Here is a 19864-nt window from a genome sequence, read left to right as displayed (position 1 = left end):
AACGGACAGATCCATCCGCAATAGACCAGTAGATTGGCGGACACTTTTGGTAGCCCCTTTCTCGGGATGAATGCATATAAATCAATGAAGGGCAAAGTAACAGCTTCTCTCCCCAGCAGCAAATACCATTTAGTAAACCTAAGACAAATGGGGAAGATGCTTTTGCTGGAAATGCTGAATACTGGAATAACTGGGGATTTGGTACTTTGAGTCACTAACCTGTTACAGGTGTACAACATGTGACGTTAGCACTCTGATGTCTATGCTTGTTCTGGAAAAAAGACTCGGATTGGCTCAAATTATAAGATTATAACAAAGAAAAAAGGTAGATGCCCAAACTGTCATAACCCACGGCAACCCAATAATAATCATCTTTGATAATTTTGACTAATCATATGCTAAACACCCACACTCTGACTAAAAATGAGCTTGTTCGACATCCAACTCTATCATAATAGGCATTGATGTGATATTAAACCAACTCTATCACAATGGGCATTGACATTGTATTAAACCAAAAGCAAACATTTATTATATTGCAGCTTTACCAATTCTTAGATGTGATGGCTTTATTGGTTTTTTGTAGGCTTTCTTTCTTCTATTTTCATCTGATGATCTGGCCAGTAAGGCTGGGTTCACATGTATGGGAATAGGAAGCCTTTTAACCACATCTAATTCACATAACATGTGAATGTAAACGGCTTTCAATGCAGCCGGTACACACATGTGTGGGGCAGTTTCAAAAAGGGTCCTGTGCATTTTTGGGTCCGGTTCAGGTGCAATTTCAGGTAAAAATTTACACCAGACTCATCTGAACCGGTGAACAGAAACGCACTGAAACCGCGACCATATATGTGTGAACCCAGCCTTAGTCTGTTATTTTTCAAAAGAACAAGCTCTCCAGCAGCATGTATCAGTAACAGAGATAAAACAAACTATTTAGGGGTGCTTACAATGATCAGATGTAAAACCTTTATTCCAAAATAAAAAACTGTTTGCTGTAACTGCTTATAAAGTACACTGCTCAAAAATAAATTAAAGGAACACTTTTTAAACAGAGTATAGCATCAAGTCAATTAAACTCCTAGAATATTGGTCTGGTCAGTTAAGTAGCAGAGGGGGTTGATAATCAGTTTCAGCTGCTTTGGTGTTAATTAAATTAACAACAGGTGCACTAGATGGGCAACAATGAGACGACCTCCAAAACAGGAATAGTTTTACAGGTAAAGGCCACAGACATTTTTTTCCCTACTCCTCTTTTCTGACCGTTTTTCACTAGTTTTGCATTTGGCTAGGGTCAGTGTCACTACTGGTAGCATGAGGCGATACCTGGACCCTATAGAGGCAGCATCAATACGTGCCATTACCAGAAGAGCTTGGAGGAGATTCCAGGAGTCAGGCAGTTACTCTAGGAGAGCTGGACGGGACTGTAGAAGGTCCTTAACCCATCAGTAGGACTGGTATCTGCTCCTTTGTGCAAGGAGGAACAGGAAAAGCACTGCCAGAGCCCTACAAAATGACCTCCAGCAGGCCACTGGTGTGAATGTTTCTGAACAAACAATGTGAAACAGACTTCATGAGAGTGGCCTGTGGGCCCGACATCCTCTAGTGAGCCCTGTGCTCACTGCCCGGCACTGTGGAGCTTGATTGGCATTTGCCATTGAACACCAGGATTGGAGATCCACCACTGGTGCCCTGTGTTTTTCAGAAGAGAGCAGGTTCACCCTGAGCACATGTGACAGACATGAAAGGGTCTGGAGAAGCCATGGAGAACTTTATGTCCCCTGTAACATCATTCAGCATGACTGGTTTGGTGGTGGGTCAGTGATGGGTTTGGGAGGCATATCCATGGAGGGACACACCAACCTCTACAGGCTGGACAATGGATCCCTGACTGCCTGGGTTCCTCCTGGTGCATGACAATGCCCGGCCTCATGTGGCAAGACTATGCAGACAGTTTGTGGAGGTTGAAGGAATTTATACCATTGAATGACCCCCATGCTCGCCTGACCTAAATCCAAAAGAAAACCTCTGTGACATTATCATTCTGTCCATCTGATGCTGCCAGGTTGCACCTCAGTCTGTTCAGGAGCTCAGTTATGCCCTGGTCCAGATCTGGGAGGAAATACCTCAGGACACCATCTGTCATTTTATTAGGAGCTTTCCCCGACGTTGTCATGCATGCATACAAGCATGTGGGGGGTGGGGCCATACATACTACGGAGTACTATTTGGAATTGCTGCAATGAAATTTCAGCAAAATAGACTAGCCTGCTGCATCATTTTTTCACTTTGACTTTCGGGGTGTTTTTGATTTTCAGGGTGTCTTTGAATTCAGCCCTCTATAGGTTGAGAATTCATTTCCATCAAACGATGTGGCCTCCTTTTGGCCCCTTTCACACATAGGTCCGTTTTGTCCGTTTTTCATCCATCCGTTGACGGATGAAAAACGGACATCAATGCATCTCTATATAAAAACAGATGATCATCAGTTAACATCCATTTTCATCCACTTCTGTCAATGTCCGTTTTTTCGAACGGATGAATGCCCTATTTTTCATCCGTCAAAAAAAAGGATCGTACGAAAAAACAGATGTAAACGGACAAACGGTCCATTTTTCATCCATTTTTGCATTGGTAGTGGATGTAAAAAAAAAAACGGACGAAAAACTGATACATTTTGATGGGACTGAACTAATGAACTTAACGGACCGTATGTGTGAAAGGGGCCTTTCGTTCTTAACACATCACCCAGTCCCTATTAGTATAGATATCCAGCATGATATTTTTCCACATTGAGATCTAATGTGTTTTTAAAGGGTATTATCTGGAGTTTTGCTTCAATTTGTTTTTGTATGTAAATCTGCTAGTACATCTAATACTCCCTCCCAGACTGACAATGCAGCTGTGCAAATCTACCCCGTGTGCTCCTTCATCTTTTGTGATGTCTGCATAATACAGGTGTGTTTCTGGCCAGAGGGGAAAGGGTTAAAAAAAAAAAGAAAATGAATGCAGCCACCACATCTAATAATTGGCAAGCTGCTATAGGGCTCTTTCACACGGCGATCCGATCAGATCCGCCTGTCAGTTTTTTAGGCGGATCTGATCGGATCCTCCATGCAGCTCTATGGGGCAGCGGGTGTCAGCGGAGACACCTCCGCTGACACCCGCTGCCATCCGCATCCGATCCTGTGCTGAAATCTGGACGGATGGAAACCCTATTTTTCCATCCGTTCAGTAATCGGAGCGGAGCGAATCTGATGAGAGCGGACAAGCGGTCCGCTCTCATCCGATCCCCCATAGAGGGCAGCGGGGGCTGAGACACCTCCCTCTCCGCTCTGCAAGCGGAGACGGAGCTGTCATCCGCCGGCTCAGCGGGGATCGCGGATCGATCCCCGCTGAGCAACACGGATCCGCCTACGGAGGCGGACCGTGTGAAAGAGCCCATATAATATTTTTTTTTATTTTGGCTTTAATACCGCTTTAATATTGAGCTGCACCAAACACCCCCCCCCCCCCCCCCCTGGCCTATAGTAACCTCCACTCTACTGCCAAATCTTTCCACAAGAATTTGGAGTGTCTCTGTGGAAATTTGTGCCTGGCAAAAGGACTGTTGTTAGATCAATTATTGATGTTGGACAAGAAGACCTGGAAAAAAAGGATACAGATACAATATTTTGTATCTGCCTGGAGATCAACATTCAATGCTTTTCAAAAGCATTAACAGTATTCTTTACTAGAAACACCTGAACTTAAACTCAATTTAATCTTGATTTCAATTTGGAAAAATATACAAGTGCATCTCAAAAAGTTAGAATATTATCAAAAATGTAATTTATTTCAGTAATTCAATTTAAAAAGTGAAACTCCTATATTATATAGATTCATTACACACAGTGAATATAATTCAAGCATTTCTTTCTTTTTGATTGAAAACCCGAAATTCAGTATCAGAAAATGAGAATATTACATAAGCCCAATAAAAAAAAATAAAACATTTAATACAGAAATGTTGGCTTACTGAAAAGTATGTCCATGTACAGTATAGTATGCACTCAATACTTGTCGGTGCTCCTTTTTGCAAGAATTTCTGCATCAGTGCGGCCTGGCATGGAGGCGATCAGCCTATGGCACTGCTGAGGTGTTATGGATGCCCAGGTTGCTTTGATAGCGGCTTTCAGCTCATCTGCATTGTTGGGTCTGGTGTCTCTCATCTTCCTCTTGACAATACCCCACAGATTCTCTATGGGGTTAAGGTCAGACGAGTTTGCTGGCCAATCAAGCACAGTGATACCATGATCATTAAACCAGGTATTGGTACTTTTGGCAGAGTAGGCAGGTGTCCTGCTGGAAAATGAAATCCGCATCTCCATAAAGCTGGTCAGCAGAGGGAAGCATGAAATGCTCTAGAATTTCCTGGTAGAGGGCTGTGCTGACTTTGGATTTGATAAAACACAGTGATCCAACACCAGGAGATGACATGGCTCCCCAAATCATCACTGACTGTGGAAACTTCACACTGGACCTCATGCAATTTGGATTCTATACCTCTGCACTCTTCTTCCAGACTCTGGGACCTTCATTTCCAAATGAAATGCAAAAGTTACTTTCACCTGAAAAGAGGATTTTGGACCACTGAGCAATAGTCAACTCCTTTTTCTCTCTAGCCCAGGTAAGATGCTTCTGACGTCTCTGGTTCAGGAGTGGCTTGACACAAGGAATACGACAGTTGTAGCCCATGTCCTGGATACGTCTGTGTGTGGTGGCTCTTGAAGCACTGACACCAGCGGTAGTCCACTCCTTGTGAATCTCTCCCAAACTTTTAAATAGCCTTTGCTGCACAATACGCTCAACGCTGCAATTTCCCTGTTGCTTGTGCACCCTTTTCTACCACATATTTTCCTTCCACTAAACTTTCCATCATTATGCTTGGATACAGCACTCTGTGAACAGCCAGCTTCTTTAGCAACAACCTTTTGTGACTTACCCTCCTCCTGGAGGATGTCAATGACTGTGTTCTGGACAAATGTCAAGTTAGCAGTCTATTGAATTGTGTAACCTACTGAACCGGTGTTTTTGAGTTAAAGCAGAGCGCCAGTCATCTGTGGTAAAAAAAAGTCAGCAGATAAAAAGTGTAGCTGCTGACTTTTTAAAAAACAGCCACTCACTTGTCCCAGGATCCAGCGGTGAGCTTACCACAGGCGGTCCCCCTTTCTGGCATCTTTACTACGGGTGCCCGGCTGTGACAGCTTGCGGCTTCACAGCCGGGTGCCCACTGCGCATGCGCGAGTTGTGCTGTGCATCGTAGTGGTGGATGCAGTTCTCTGGGACCTGTCAGTGTCCCAGAAGACTGCAGGGGAGGGAGACAGGAGAACTTCTGTTGCAGAGCGCCGCGGCATTCGGGACAGAAGTGGGAAGCTGGTACCTGCTCCTCAAAAGGGCCAATTGTGCAAGAGGAACGGGGGGACGAGCCCTTAAAGTGGATTTTCCCCTTTTTGGTGGAGTTCCTCTTTAGTTAGCTGATTAAAGTTTGACACCGTGAGTCTACAATATTGAACTTTTTCACAATATTCAAATTTTTTGTATTTTTTGAGATACTGAGTTTTGGTTTTTCACTAGCTGTAAGCCTTAATCATTAAAATAAAACAAATACATTCTTGAAATCTATCACTCTGTGTGTATTAAATCTACTTTTTTTAATTGAATTACTAAAAAAAAAAAATACCTTTCTGATGATATTCTACATTTTTGATATTCGCCTGTATTCCAGGCACATCAAAACAAAAGATTTTTAATATACTGTATTTCAGTTAGTTTTCTTTCTGAAGAGTAGAGAAGCCTTTTTCCTGCCAGCATGCTGCAGTGGTATCCTTGCTCTCAGTGGGGAAGCAGTAGTCTTAATTGCAGAGGACTGACATGCCCCCATCTGACCAATTGCTCTGCAATCCACGGAGCTCATGCTCCCTACTGATTGGCGAGCTTTGGCTCTAAGTCATCAGGGGAGATGTCAAACCTCTGCAGAGACACCAATGGTTCCATTTAGAGAGTAATGCTGACCATACACATATTGATTTTTCAGATGAGAATATTTGTACGAAAATTCTTTGCGCATTCAATGAATGGAGGAATGTTGTTCAAAAATGGAACTTGCTTTTAACAGTCAATTTTAAAATCATTGTTTTTGTGAGCGAAAACCACATACACTGTCCGAAAATTCGTTTGATCGAGCAAAGTTTTCTATTCTGCTCCTTTGAGTTTTTCCATAACTGTGGTTGGAAAGGAATGTCGATTTGACCCCACTAACGATTGGAAAATAGAACGAATGTTCTTAAAACAAAAGATCTATACATATACATATATGGCTAGCATAAGAGTCCTTCTCTGCAGTATGTTTACAGAGGTATGGCTTTTCTACTCACATTGTGGCTTGCTTGTTAAAGTGTTTGTAACCCTTAAACGAAAAAAAAAATGCTCCTGTTCCTTTAAAGCATGATCAATACCACCGTGCTTTTGCAGTGTCATTTGTCCCATTCTATATGGTAAAATACCTGGCTGATCCTGCCTTTCTCCCTATGTGTTTTACCAAGGTGATCATGGCTGCTGATTCATGATACTGTGATCATTTTACGTCCCTCAGTCATCTTGCTGTGTGTATATAGTCTCTCCCTCTCCCCCTCCCTGCCTGTCATTTTTGTAGTCAGTGTTGTGCGCCAAACTCCTCCCAGCCCCTCCCCTCCTACTTGCCTGTGGCTGTAAAGTAACATATACTGTATAAATCACTTACATCCCCTCTGTTTTATGAAGATACAGCGTGTAAATTTTATTATTATTATTTTTAAATTATAAATACCTTCTTGCACAGCGGCGCTGTGTAGTCACAGGACCTCCTTCTGCTGGCTGGCATATGTCAGAGGAGAATCTCAGCCCCTCCTACTGCTTTCCTTAGATCGGGAAATGAAAGCGGAGGGAGGTCATTGGACCGCAGAGTGGCGCTGTGCAAGAAGGTATTTAGGCTTATAATTAAAAAAAAAAAAAAACTGACAGTGTACTTAGTACCTTCCTAAAACAGAGGGGATAGAAGTGATTTATGAATCTTACTTTACAACCACCTAAAGTAATACTAAAGTCTTGTTTTTTTTCTCCTTTAAAAACAAACATGTTATACTTACCTGTTCTGTGCAGTGGTATTGCACAGAGCAGCCCGGATCCTCGTCTTCTCTGGTCCCACGTTGGTGCTCCTGGCACCTCCTCCTGTTGAGTGCCCGCACAGTAACCAGCAGGCTATGGGGGCACCCGAGCTGAGCCGCAGCTGTGTGTCTATTTAGACACAGAGGCCCGGGCCTGCTCCCTCTCTCTCCTCATTGGCTCACTGACTTTGATTGACAGCAGTGGTCTCAGCCAATGAGGAAGGAGAGTCTGGACAGCCGAGTCTCTCGTGCAACATCGCTGGATAGTGATGGGGCTCAGGTAGGTTTTTTTGGGGGCGGGCTGCTGGACACACAAGGCTTTTTATCTTAATGCATAGAATGCGTTAGGATAAAAAAACCTTCTACCTTTACAACCACTTTAAGGTAACAAACTGTATACTTACACTTTGGGTGAAGGTATTAAAACTGGAGCAGACAGAATCTGAAGCAGATGTGCATGGCAGCCAATCAGCCATTATCTCCTGATTGTTTAGTTCAACTTTGAAAATGAAAACTAAAAGATGATTGGTTGCTATGCACAGCTGCTGCAGATTCTTGCTGTTCCAGTTTTGATACATTGCCTTCATTTTGTTTGGATGCAGCTGGAAAGTTATTAGCAGATATAAACTGAAAGGTATATTAGGTATTTAATAATTTATCCAGATTTACACATACTTTTGGCCATAACGAAAGGTGTAATTGTAAGGTATCCACAAATATTTAACAATATAATGTATACAGTCATCTTCCATTGTATATGGTACCATGTATATAAAGGATTGCAATTTCAGTGATAATACCTGATGTGGTTTTGAATATGTTTACGTGACAGGTAAAATACTGAAAGGAGGAGATATTAATGTAAAATGCATTAGATACTCCGTACTTCCTGTGACCTGTATACGCAGCCTCTGTAATATTTTAGGCATGTTGTCTGTCTGGCTCCTGGAATTTGTCCAGTCTTGCTGGATTACCAAATGCCAATGTCACACATGTAAGCCCCGCCCTACATGTAATGCAAGGTAGAATTCTGGACTCCATCACAAAGCTACTAACACACTCCCTGGATATCTCTCTCGTCTTGACTATTGCAACCCCCACATTGGCCTACCTTTAAATAAGCTATCCCTTCTTCAGTCCGAGATGAATACTCCTTCCAGACTCATACCCCACTTCAATATTTCCATTGGCTTACGCTCACCTAATGAATAAAATTCATAATACTAACAACAATGTACAAAGCCATCCACAACTTTGCTCCTAGCTACATCACCAACCTTGTCTGAAAATACCAACCAAGCACTGTTTTCTCCTCCCAAGACCTACTCTCAAGCTCCCTTGTCACGTCCTTCCACACTTGCCTCCAGGACTTCTCCGGAGCTTCTCCCATCCTCTGGAAATCTGTACCCCAACCTGTCTATCTCTTACACTAGACACCTTTAGGTGATCCCTGAAAATCAATCTCACCAGAGAGGCCTATCCCACCTCTAAGTAATAAACTGTACTTTTACTTTCTCCATCAAATCATCCCCTAGTTATTATTTTTAGTATCACTTGATCCTTTCTATTGGATTGTAAGCTCTAATGAAATAAGCAGGGTCCTCCGATTCCTGTTATATTGAATTGTATTGGAACTCTACCGTATCCCTCTATTTTGTAAAGCGCTGTGCAAACTGTAGGCGGAAAACCGAATATAAATCCTGTATAATAATAGATAACAAATTCTGTGCTGTGTAAATTGCCACTTTTTTTTTAAGCAGGATAACTTATTCATTGTAAAATAAAAATGTGTTAGACTTGACACCAGTCATGCAGACACCTGATGAAAGTATTAATTATGCAGCTCGGGGACTAAAATGCTGTTTTTTTTTTCTTTTTCTCTGTTTTTTGCTTTAATGAAAGGTAAACGAAAATGGAGTCCATGCTGAACAAGCTGAAAAGTACTGTCACAAAAGTGACAGCAGATGTCACGAGTGCCGTGATGGGGAATCCTGTCACACGAGAGTTTGATGTAGGGAAACATATAGCCAGCGGTGGCAATGGACTGGCTTGGAAAATTTACAACGGCACAAAGAAATCTACCAAGCAGGTATGTGTTTAAAAAGCCGTATTTCCGGTTCAGGTTGTTTATCAGCCTAGTATAGTCAGATTTGCTTTATAGTAGGCTTGCAGAACCTATTATTCACAATTAAAAAAAACTATGGGGGAAGATATCAGTGTTTATTGATATTGAAAAACAAAATAAAACCTATATTTATTCTTCACTGTACTATGAATGTCTGACATTTTTTTAATTTTTATTGGTTTTAATTTTTAATAAGTGTGATTATAGGTTAATGGAAAGCATGTCCAAGGCATTGCAAAACACACTTTAGGCTCTGTATATTTAGCTGAATAATAATTTACATGTAACTGTATCTTAATGAATAAGCCCATTTTGTCATTTATTGCTGACTCCAAGGCAGGGGTATGGTGACTCCAAGGCAGGGGTATGGTGACTCCAAGGCAGGGGTATGGTGACTCCAAGGCAGGGGTATGGTGACTCCAAGGCAGGGGTGTGGTGACTCCAAGGCAGGGGTGTGGTGACTCCAAGGCAGGGGTGTGGTGACTCCAAGGCAGGGGTATGGTGACTCCAAGGCAGGGGTATGGTGACTCCAAGGCAGGGGTATGGTGACTCCAAGGCAGGGGTATGGTGACTCCAAGGCAGGGGTATGGTGACTCCAAGGCAGGGGTATGGTGACTCCAAGGCAGGGGTATGGTGACTCCAAGGCAGGGGTATGATGACTCCAAGGCAGGGGTATGAAAGTGCACCCATATTTGTGTTAATGGAGTTGCTCTTCTTCTTTTACAGGAGGTTGCTGTTTTTGTGTTTGACAAGAAGTTGATTGACAAGTATCAGAAGTATGAAAAGGATCAGATCATAGATTCTCTAAAGAGAGGAGTTCAGCAATTAACACGTCTCCGGCACCCCCGGTTACTTACGGTACAGCACCCTCTTGAAGAGTCAAGGTAATGTAGCTTTTGCACTTGAACATTCACTGATTTAAAGGTTAGGTTCACCTTAAAAAAAAAAAAATGCACACCTTTTTGCAGATAAAAAAAAAAAAAAAATTGTATTTATCATTTATTATTTTTTTTTTCACTAGGAGTCTGCAAAGCATGATCTGCTGATCATGGGTGCCATGCAGGACTCCTGCAGACTGTGTAAGCTATCTGCTCGTACCTTGTATGGGTACGCAGTTACACACTGATAGGAAGCATCAATGAACTACCTAGAGCGCTCAACAGCACCCTGGTAGTTCATTGAAAATTCCAACCGCCAAGGCTATCAATACTTCTTTTTTTTTTTTATTAATTGTAACAGTGGTATCGGGGAGAAGATCCCTTGCTTGCTGTCACTACAGGCAGTGGCTTGGGGAGATGCTACAGTAGTGGGAACATGTTCCCAAAGGTGAACTTATCCTTAAATTCACAATTTATACTGTATTGAGCAGATTAAACAGTAGGATCACATGCAACCAAATTTCCTTAAATTTTACAGCTTTGAACACTAGGGCTGGGGATTTGGTTTTTGTGATGTTAGGAGGGCCTGTTATTTTAAAGTAAAGGTAGTTTGCCACTTTTCAATGCCAGCTTTTTAGGGGATTGGAGGACCTAAATTATGAGGAGCTTTTACAAGCGCTCGATTTATTCTCTCTAGAGAAGAGACGCCTGAGAGGGGACATGATAGCGATTTACAAATACCTCAACGGTGATCTCAGAATAGAAAAATAGCTATTCAGTCGCAAGGAGTGTAAGAGGACTTGAGGCCATACAATGCGATTAGAGGAGAAGCGATTTAACTTCAGGCTATGCAAAGGGGTTTTTTACAGTAAGGGCAACAGGATTGTGGAACTCTCTTCCACAAATGGTAGTAATTGCGGGGAGTATGGCTACTTTTAAAAGACTCTTAGACGTACATCTCAAAGAACAGAACATTCAGGGGTATGGGAAATGAATACGTCTACACACACCTACACAGATTGAACTGGATGGACTATTGTCTTTATTCAACCTCAACTACTATGTAACTAAGCTTTCACAAAATAAAGCAAAAAGGGTTGATTTTTTTTTTTGCTTGTTTTAAGCAAACCTGTGCTTTCCTCATGCTGACATAGTAACAGGTCAGTTTTAATGCTTCCCCCGTGCCCTCAGTATCACATTCATTTCCTTCACTCCAATGCTGATCTGTTCGCCACTGAGAACTGAGAAAATCCCAGTACTTACTGGTATGGAGGAAACTCCCCTTCTTCGCATATGTCAGAGCTTGGCTGTTAACCGAGTTCTGTTACTTAAGGGCAAGGAGTGCGTCCTCAGCTATGTCTAAAATCTAACTGGACCAACTTAGAGTATGCACAGAGCTTCTTTTTCTTGCCAGCGGTGGGGGCGTGATGGATAGGTAAGTCTATGCTGTCAATGAGAGATTTTAAGATCAAAGATGGTTGCTTTGATCTTGTGGCTGACTAGTTTGCAAAGGCTTCATTCAGCTTTCTGGGTGACATTAAAAATAGAAAAATTCTATTTAAGTATGTATTTTCAAAAAATGCTATCTATTTCTATCAGCCTCATTCACAGGGTGGCTGTATTCATTCTCCATGTCCCACTGTTTGAAGAAACGTAGCCAGCCTCTTTTGCTAATTCCCAAGATGGATCATAGACATACAATGGCATATGGGATTTGTAGTGCACATGACCGCAACTAAGGTGTACTGCCCGTTCCAAACAAATAAGTAGGGGGTGAAAAAAAGTTGCAGGATGTTACAAGGAGGCCCGGAAAACACAAGAAATTATTTCAAAAATATGTTAAAGGGATATTTAAGTAGTGGATGTGTATGGATTATTTTTGGAGAATAAGGATATTGTTTAGTGTCATTTTAAAAGGCTTTATATTAAAGTATAAGTTCACTTTAAAAAAAAATGAAATAAAGAATGCGTATTTTTTTGCAGGTAAAAAAAATTGCATTTTTTTTAAAGGAGCCTGCAGAGCATTGCACCCACAATCGGCAGATCGTGAGTGCAATCTCCGGCTCCTGCAGACTCTCAGCATAGCTGTCTGCTCGTACCTCTGTCAGCAGGCAGTTACCTGATAGCAGAAAGAATCTATGAACTACCGGAGCGCTCACCAGCACCCTCATAGTTCATTGAGAACTACAAATCATCTGCCGCAATGGCTGGCAATACTTGAATGGCATTCATTCAGCAGCCACACTGTTTTCAAATTGTGACAGCGGTTGCAGGGAGAAAATCCCCCGCTCGCTGTCACAAGGGGCATGGATGGGGCGGGAGAGGCTGCAGATGCTAAAACGTTACCCTAAATAAACGGATAGAACATTCAACCTGTTCCAAAGGTGAACTCCTTTAAAAACACATGGTTTTCCATGGATACCGATCAGTTTAGCTAATATACCTCTTTACTACAACCTTGTCTTTGCCTATGCTTTAAAAAGATGTCATCACAGCCCAAAATGAATGTAGACATTGCTTTGTGTACATTCAGCTTTACAATGCAGACAAGAGGAGAAAAGAAGGTAGGCTTCCCTTTAATACCTGTTGATTCAGTGTCTTCTATGGTAGCAGTGATAAACAATGATTTCTGTGCTTCAATAATCTCATGTAATATATTGAGATTCTGAACATCCCCTGTTATGTTGTCTGTTACTTATGCTGTGCTGTGAACTGATATGTCTGTCTTCTATTCAGAAAATCATGGGGTTATGTTTAGAAAGCTGTAACAACTTGCTTACATAGCGTTGCTTCTTACTGTAAGGTTTGCATGTATCTCTGACATATATACTGTACGATGGACTATTTGTCATGTGCTTTTACATTATGTGTATGACTGTGTTGGATGTCAATAAAAATCTTTTCAAAAAAAGAAAGCTGTAACAACACATGCAGCGCAATAACTATGATTATTGATCCTTCCATACAGGGATTGCCTAGCATTTTGCACAGAACCTGTTTTTGCAAGCTTAGCCAATGTTCTTGGTAGTTGGGACAACCTTCCATCCCCTCTCCCTGCGGACATAAAAGATCATAAGCTCTATGATGTGGAAACAAAATACGGGTTACTCCAGGTAAGATTATTTTATGTATCTAATGGCAGTCTTTATAAAAAGTCGACCATATTCTCCATGTGCATTCCTTTCCTAAACAAAGCAGGGCAGGGGCGTAACTTCAGGGGTTGCAGGGGTTGCAATTGCAACCGGCCCCTTCCCCCAGGGGGCCTGTGCGGCTCCCCTGTACACCTGGATAGGAGGGGTGGCATGAAGAGAAATCACTCTTGTAGCTGCAGGAGGAAAATGAAGGACATTGGTTCCTCTGTATGCTGCCCCCCGCCACTCCTCCTATTCAGTTCACTTGTGGTCTGATGTCTCTGGGCCCCTGTGTGCTCCCTTGTCCCCCCCACTGTGCTGCCCCCCCCCCCCCCACTGTGCACCCTTCCCTCTCCTGCCGGCTGCTGCGTCACAATAGAGAACCAGGAAGGGGTCAATAAATCTGTAATTTATTAGCTCCTTCCTTTTCTAAATGATCAGAGTCATAGTCAGTGACATTGTAAAAAAATAAAATAAAATGATAGGATAGGGAGGAGAGTAGGAGACACATGATCTCTCACTGTAGTATAGTCAGAACTGTAGCCGGATACACACTATACAACTTTTGTTATTAGATTTCCTTTAGATTTACCTTTACTATGTAGTGCAAGGGTCTGCCTGATTGAATACAAATTGAAAGTATTTAGGTTTGACCTCATATTATATGGTTTTGGAAAATCTAAAGACAATTGTATAGTGTGTATGGCCCATTATGCCTCGGACACATGTTCAGATAATCGTACGACTTATCGTTCCCATTTTGTTGCACTCTATTAATATCGAATTCAACAATGCGTACTTAGCGTATGATTTTTTTTGTACGATTCTGCAAAAGCTTCCTGGTTGCGTAGCTACGTATCAGATAGTGCAAAACAAAAACAATGGCGGCCAGGCTTTTTCCAGGTTATTTTCGTGTTTCTGATCATGCGTGGTCTTTGTCTATTGATTTTTAGAGGACGCATACTGTACTGATTAAACGATTGTCGTTCGCTAGGCTATCGTACGACATAAGTTTTTGTGTTTGTCCCTTTGGATTTTGTTGGACAAACTGTCGTGATCGGCTGTCGAAAGCTGTGTACTAAGGATCAGATTATCGTGCGATCAAGTCGAAAGCGATTTTTTTTCGTACGATTATCTGAACGTGTGTACGAGGCATAAGTCTCACTTGTGTTGTTTTGAAAGGCATGGTGAGATTAGAACCTATGTCAGGTTTTATTGCTGTCTGTGTCACTGGTTGGGAGATTTACTTTATTTGTCCTGGAGACCATTGTCACCAGGACAGAATGTAATGGGAAATGGGAATCTAAAATTTTACAGTTGTCACCAAAACAGGAGGTAAGAGAAAGTCTTCCAGTGGATGCCCTTGTTCTATTGACAGCTGTCTAATAAATTATTTACTTTGTGTTATAGAAATATCTTTCTCTGAGACCAAAAGTGTATAATGAGCTTCCTAAATGGAATACAAACAGCAAAAAAAAAAAATCTTTTTGATGGTATATGTTGAAAAACACATAACCTCATAAGCTTTAAACGTGTTTATTAATCTATGTCCATTTTTTTTAGGTATCTGAAGGCTTGTCATTTTTACATAGCAGTGTAAAGATGATCCATGGCAATCTAACTATAGAAAATATTATTATAAACAAAAGTGGAACCTGGAAAATAATGGGTTTTGACTTCTGCAATCCATCTGTAAATCCAACAGAACAAGAGGTAATTTTCCCAGACAAGTAAGATGTATATGATGACATTTAAATTTTTAAAGATGTCCCCATTTTCTCAAATGAGGACTTTCCTAAGCTAATTGTAAGTGGGTATATGACATTTTGTATTTTTTTGTTAAACAGGTCTATCAATGTCATAGCAGTTTAAGGGATCACATAGCTCAGTCAGGGATTTAAATACATTTTTATACATTGTACTTCTCTCATGGCTTTCAGAAAATCTCACTGCCACCATCTCCCTGTCATCTCTGTCATTTGGCGGGAGCATTTGTTATAAGACGACAGACTGGCTTAACAGCAGGGGTTATCCTTGGGATTTCATAGTCATTACTAAGCCACAATCATGACCTTAGTTTATGCACCTGTTAAAGCCTATGTGCTCAATTCACTAAAGGATATCACATGTGGTCTTTTTGTGGGTCATGTGACACATTTTTCCTAAATATCACATGAAATACTGAAACTGTCAATTCACTATCTCTTTATATGGTATTTGCCTCAAAAAGCAAAAATGCTTTGTAAATACCATATAAAACAGCGTTAAAGTCAATTCACTAAAGTAAATGAATGCATGCATTAAATAAGCAGAGGTCCAGGCATGTGATAGTAAAAAAAAAAAAAAATGATATAAAAATACCCCCGGGACATTCAGGGCTAGTGCATTCCACAATGCCCAGAAGCTGTTTAGAAGGGAATGACGCGCGTGCCCCGGAACTGACGTCGGGGGCCGGTGCAGGCGCAATGATTCCTGGGAGCGATGACGTTCAGCTCCCAGGAATCATTGCAAGCCAGGAAGTGACGATGGGCTGTGGCCGCCGAGGGGAGGAAGAGGAAGTAAGGTAAGTATATTTTCTTCTAATCCAAGGTAAGTAAAAATAAAAAAAAAAAATGTGATTATCCATTTCTTTTTAAGGTGAACCGGACCAAGAAGATGGACAGAAGTGTAATTTTAGGGTGGAACTCCCCTTTATTTAATGTATTTCATTTCAGCGTGTTAAGGAGCTGGTACCCAATGTGTTCTTAACAACTATGACTCATCTGATGTTAGCGGGGTCAGGTGAATCAAAGTTGTTAAGGATGCAGTGCGTGACGGCTTCTTAACCACTTTCTGCCCACGATATAGCCAAAAGACGGCTACAGCATGGTCTTACCTTGTTGTGAGGCCGTCATATGACATCCTCCTGTGATTGCGCTGCCTGCATGCTCACTGCGGCACAGGGTTGGCGCGCTCTGTGATCGCTGAGTCCTTAGGACTCAGCTGACCACAGATCGGGGTAAAAGGCTGATCACAGCAGCCCTTTACCACGTGATTAACTGTGTCCAATGACAGCTGATCACGAATGTAAACACAAGACGGTTATTGGCTTTCCTTTTTTAGCGCTGACAGTGTGGAGAGAGCCGATAACTGGCTTGTGTTAAAGGGACATCAGTGATTATCAGTGCAGTCCCAACAGTGTCCAACAGTGCTGCCCACCAGTGTCACCTATCATTAGTGTCCATCAGTGAAGGAGAAAAATTACCTGTTTGCAAGATTTTTAACAAACTATAAAAAATATTTTTTCTTTTTTCGAATTTTCAGTCTTTTTTCATTTGTTTAGCAAAAAATAAAAAGCCACATAGTGATTACCACCAAAAGAAAGCTCTGTTTGTGTAAAAAAATAACAATTTCATATGGCTACAGTATAGCATGACTGCGCAATTGTCATTCAAAGTGTAACAGCGCTTCAAGCTAAAAATTGGCCTGGGCAGGAAGACAAGTGGTTAATAACCAGCTATTTGCTGGTTGTTAAGGACGCCAGCGGATGACGATGGTAATATACCGCAAGTTTTCACTACTAAAATACTGCATCGCTTAGGCCCCTTTCACACTAGTGCGACTTGTCCCGCGATTTTGGACCGCAAAATCGCATGACAAGTCGTTTTCCATTATTTTCAATGAGCCCCATTAATATCAGTGCGTTTTGAAGTCGCACCGACTTCAAAGCAGTTCCTGCACTACTTTGCCACGATTTGATTGCGTTTTGAGCCATAGCCATTGCTTTCAAAATCGCTGTAAAATCGCGACGCATAAGTTTGAAAGGGGCCTTAAAGAAATAGCGCATGCAGTATTTTAAAAATGAGATGACAACCGCCGCTCAGGTGAGCAATCCCGGTGCTGTGGGTGCTGACCCCGACTCGCCATTGCTGCAACAGTAGACATTAAGGAGAAATCGTCCGCACACCACCAGCTGCTAGGAAGATGAATCCTTTATTAACATACGTCAGAGGTACACAGGATACAGAGATAGACGCATTTCTCACTTTTAAAGTGCTTGCGGTATTTTAGTAGCATTTTTTAGTGAATTGGAAAACAAAAAATAGAAAAACGCTTTGGGCTATTTTGCCGCTGATCTTAAAGCAGTAAATACTGCTTAGTGATTTGAGCCCATTGTCAGGAAAAAAACATATTAGGTACATCTTTGGAATACATGCAGATTTTCTTTCTTTTATTCCTTTAAACACACTGCAACTACTAAAAAAAACACTTATTTGCCAGAAATGCGTTGTGCTTGAATCCCCCTCTTCAAAATGACAACAAAGCTTTTTTATGTTGAATCTTTTTTTATTGGTTTTGCAGTCACAAAAAAACATATCGACAAAAGCGATAACATGTCAGTAAAATATAAACGGATCAGAGGAGCCTGATCAAATCAGTGCTTGCATCTGTGACTAATGCGTAGACAACAATGATTTTTTATCTGTTGAATTACAAAGAACTGATTTCTATGCACAGGCAGAGAGCACTAGAGGTTATTGGCTCCCAAGGCTTCTTGCAAAGTCAGCAGGTATTTTTTGCACTTATTGAACACATATAACAAAACCTTTTCAAATGTCTATTTGACAGACCAAAAGAGAGCAAATTGTAGAAGTTTGTTGTAATGCTGGCCATACACTGATTGAAAATCAGCCAATTTTCGAATAGTGTATGGGCTCCCCCACTCAAAGAGGTTGATTTTTAATAAATCTTCCGTCGGCGGTACATGTTGGAGATTTTGGGAGGACCTCTGCATATTACCAGTGACAGCTGCGAATTCAATGCTTGGCACAAAGAAAAATACTGATTGACAGCAAATTAAAACACCTAGATCCCCAGAAAAGCAGCACACAGTACACCCATAAACACTTGTTAGGCACATATTTAACCCCTTGATCACCCTAGATGTTTACCCCTTCCTGCCCAATGTCATTAGTACAGGGACCATGGATATTATTAGCACTGATCGCTGTGATAATGTCACTGGTGATGTCAGTAGCAGTTAGTTCCCACAAAGTTTCAGTTAGTGTCAGATTGCACGCTGTCCCGCTAAATAGTATAAAATAAATAAAAATTCCAGTATATATCTCATAGTTTGTAGGAGGTATAACTTTTACGCAAACCAATCAATATATACCCATTGTAATTTTTTTTACCAAGGCATGCAGCAAAATACATTTTGGACAAAAACTAAGAAATTATTTTTAAAATTTTTTTTTTTATTGGATAAAATATATATATTTTTCTTTTTTACAAATTGTCAGTCTTTTTTTCGTTTTATTGCACAAAAAAATAAAAACTCAGAGGTGATCAAATACCACCAAAAGAAAGCTCTCTTTGTGGGAAAAGAAATTATATAAATTTCTTTTGGGTTCAGCGTTGCATGACTGCACAATTGTCCGTTACACTAACGCAGTGCCAAAAAAAAGGTCAAGTGGTTAAAGCAGAACTAAAGCCAAAACTTTTTTTCTTTCGTTTTGCAGAGTAAGAGCGGGTTATAGCCCCTGTCAGATTATTTTTTTGCCATCTTTGTCCCATTGGAGAAATTTCCCAGGTTATCACCCGAATAAGTGTCCTTCTTGGAAGATTTCCTCTATTCCGCTTAACATTTCAGAATTTGGTACTTTCTTTCACTCTCACTTTCAGTGATAACAGTCACCAGGACAAATACACAGCATGAATCTCCCTAATGGAGACACAGACAACAATAAAAACGTGAGAGGTGTTCTAATCACCCCCCAGTCTATATAAAACCAATTAGAAAGATTAGTCTGCAGTTGCGCTTTATTGGTTATAATGGAGAATACGTTTCAAAGTTCTCAAAAGATATAGAAAAATAATAAGTGTCTGATACAATGCTACATATTCCACCCAAACCTGATGTGCTTTTTATCTCCCTAATGGGGACACAGACAGCAATAAAAACCTGACAGGTGTTCTAACCTCCCTCCACTCTGAAACTAAAAAGAAAGATTTGGCTGCAGTTGCGCTTTAACAGCTACAAAGTTCTGAAAAGATGAAGAAAAATGATGTGTGTTTGATTCAATGCTACATATTCCACCTAAACCGGTTGTAAATAGGGTGGTCTCTAGATTTTATTGTGAGCTCAATAGACCAGCTTCTTACAGACTATATTATGGCTAAAACCTGTGTCAGTGGGGATGTATTGTTTTTTATATCACTTATTTTTGTTTTTTCCTAGACCAAGTTCCTGTGTAAAGAATGGGATCCCAATTTACCACCATTGTGTTTACCGAATCCAGAATATTTGGCACCAGAATACATATTGTCAGTAAGCTGTGACCCTGCCAGTGACATGTACTCGCTTGGCATTGTTGTACATGCGGTATATAACAAAGGCAAAGCCATCTTTGAACTCAACAAACAAGACATTTACAAAAGCTTTAGTAGACAACTGGACCAGGTACTTTCTTCATTCCTTACACTTGGATACATCATTTGTACTCATTTGTTTTTATTTTGAAATAATGGAACAAGTTTTAATATTTTTGTTAAAGCTGAACT

The 19864-nt window shown here is 41.0% G+C and overlaps 1 protein-coding gene across 2 annotated transcripts in view; it reads left to right on the top strand.

The window, feature by feature from the left end:
* SCYL2 (SCY1 like pseudokinase 2) overlaps window positions 1–19864 on the top strand; it is a 77732-nt gene that overhangs the window by 14504 nt on the left and 43364 nt on the right. For both annotated transcript variants that reach the window (XM_082254088.1, XM_082254089.1), the window contains exons 2-6: window positions 9090–9276; window positions 10039–10196; window positions 13159–13303; window positions 14885–15034; window positions 19542–19763. In XM_082254088.1, the coding sequence (XP_082110214.1) occupies window positions 9100–9276; window positions 10039–10196; window positions 13159–13303; window positions 14885–15034; window positions 19542–19763 (852 nt within the window). In that variant the 5' untranslated portion in view covers window positions 9090–9099. The remainder of the gene's footprint in view (window positions 1–9089; window positions 9277–10038; window positions 10197–13158; window positions 13304–14884; window positions 15035–19541; window positions 19764–19864) is intronic.

The sequence above is a fragment of the Pelophylax lessonae genome (genome assembly GCF_965119305.1).
Source record: "Pelophylax lessonae genome assembly, chromosome: 4".
In the NCBI taxonomy this organism is placed as follows: domain Eukaryota; kingdom Metazoa; phylum Chordata; class Amphibia; order Anura; family Ranidae; genus Pelophylax; species Pelophylax lessonae.
This window is presented reverse-complemented; position numbering and strand designations above follow the sequence as displayed.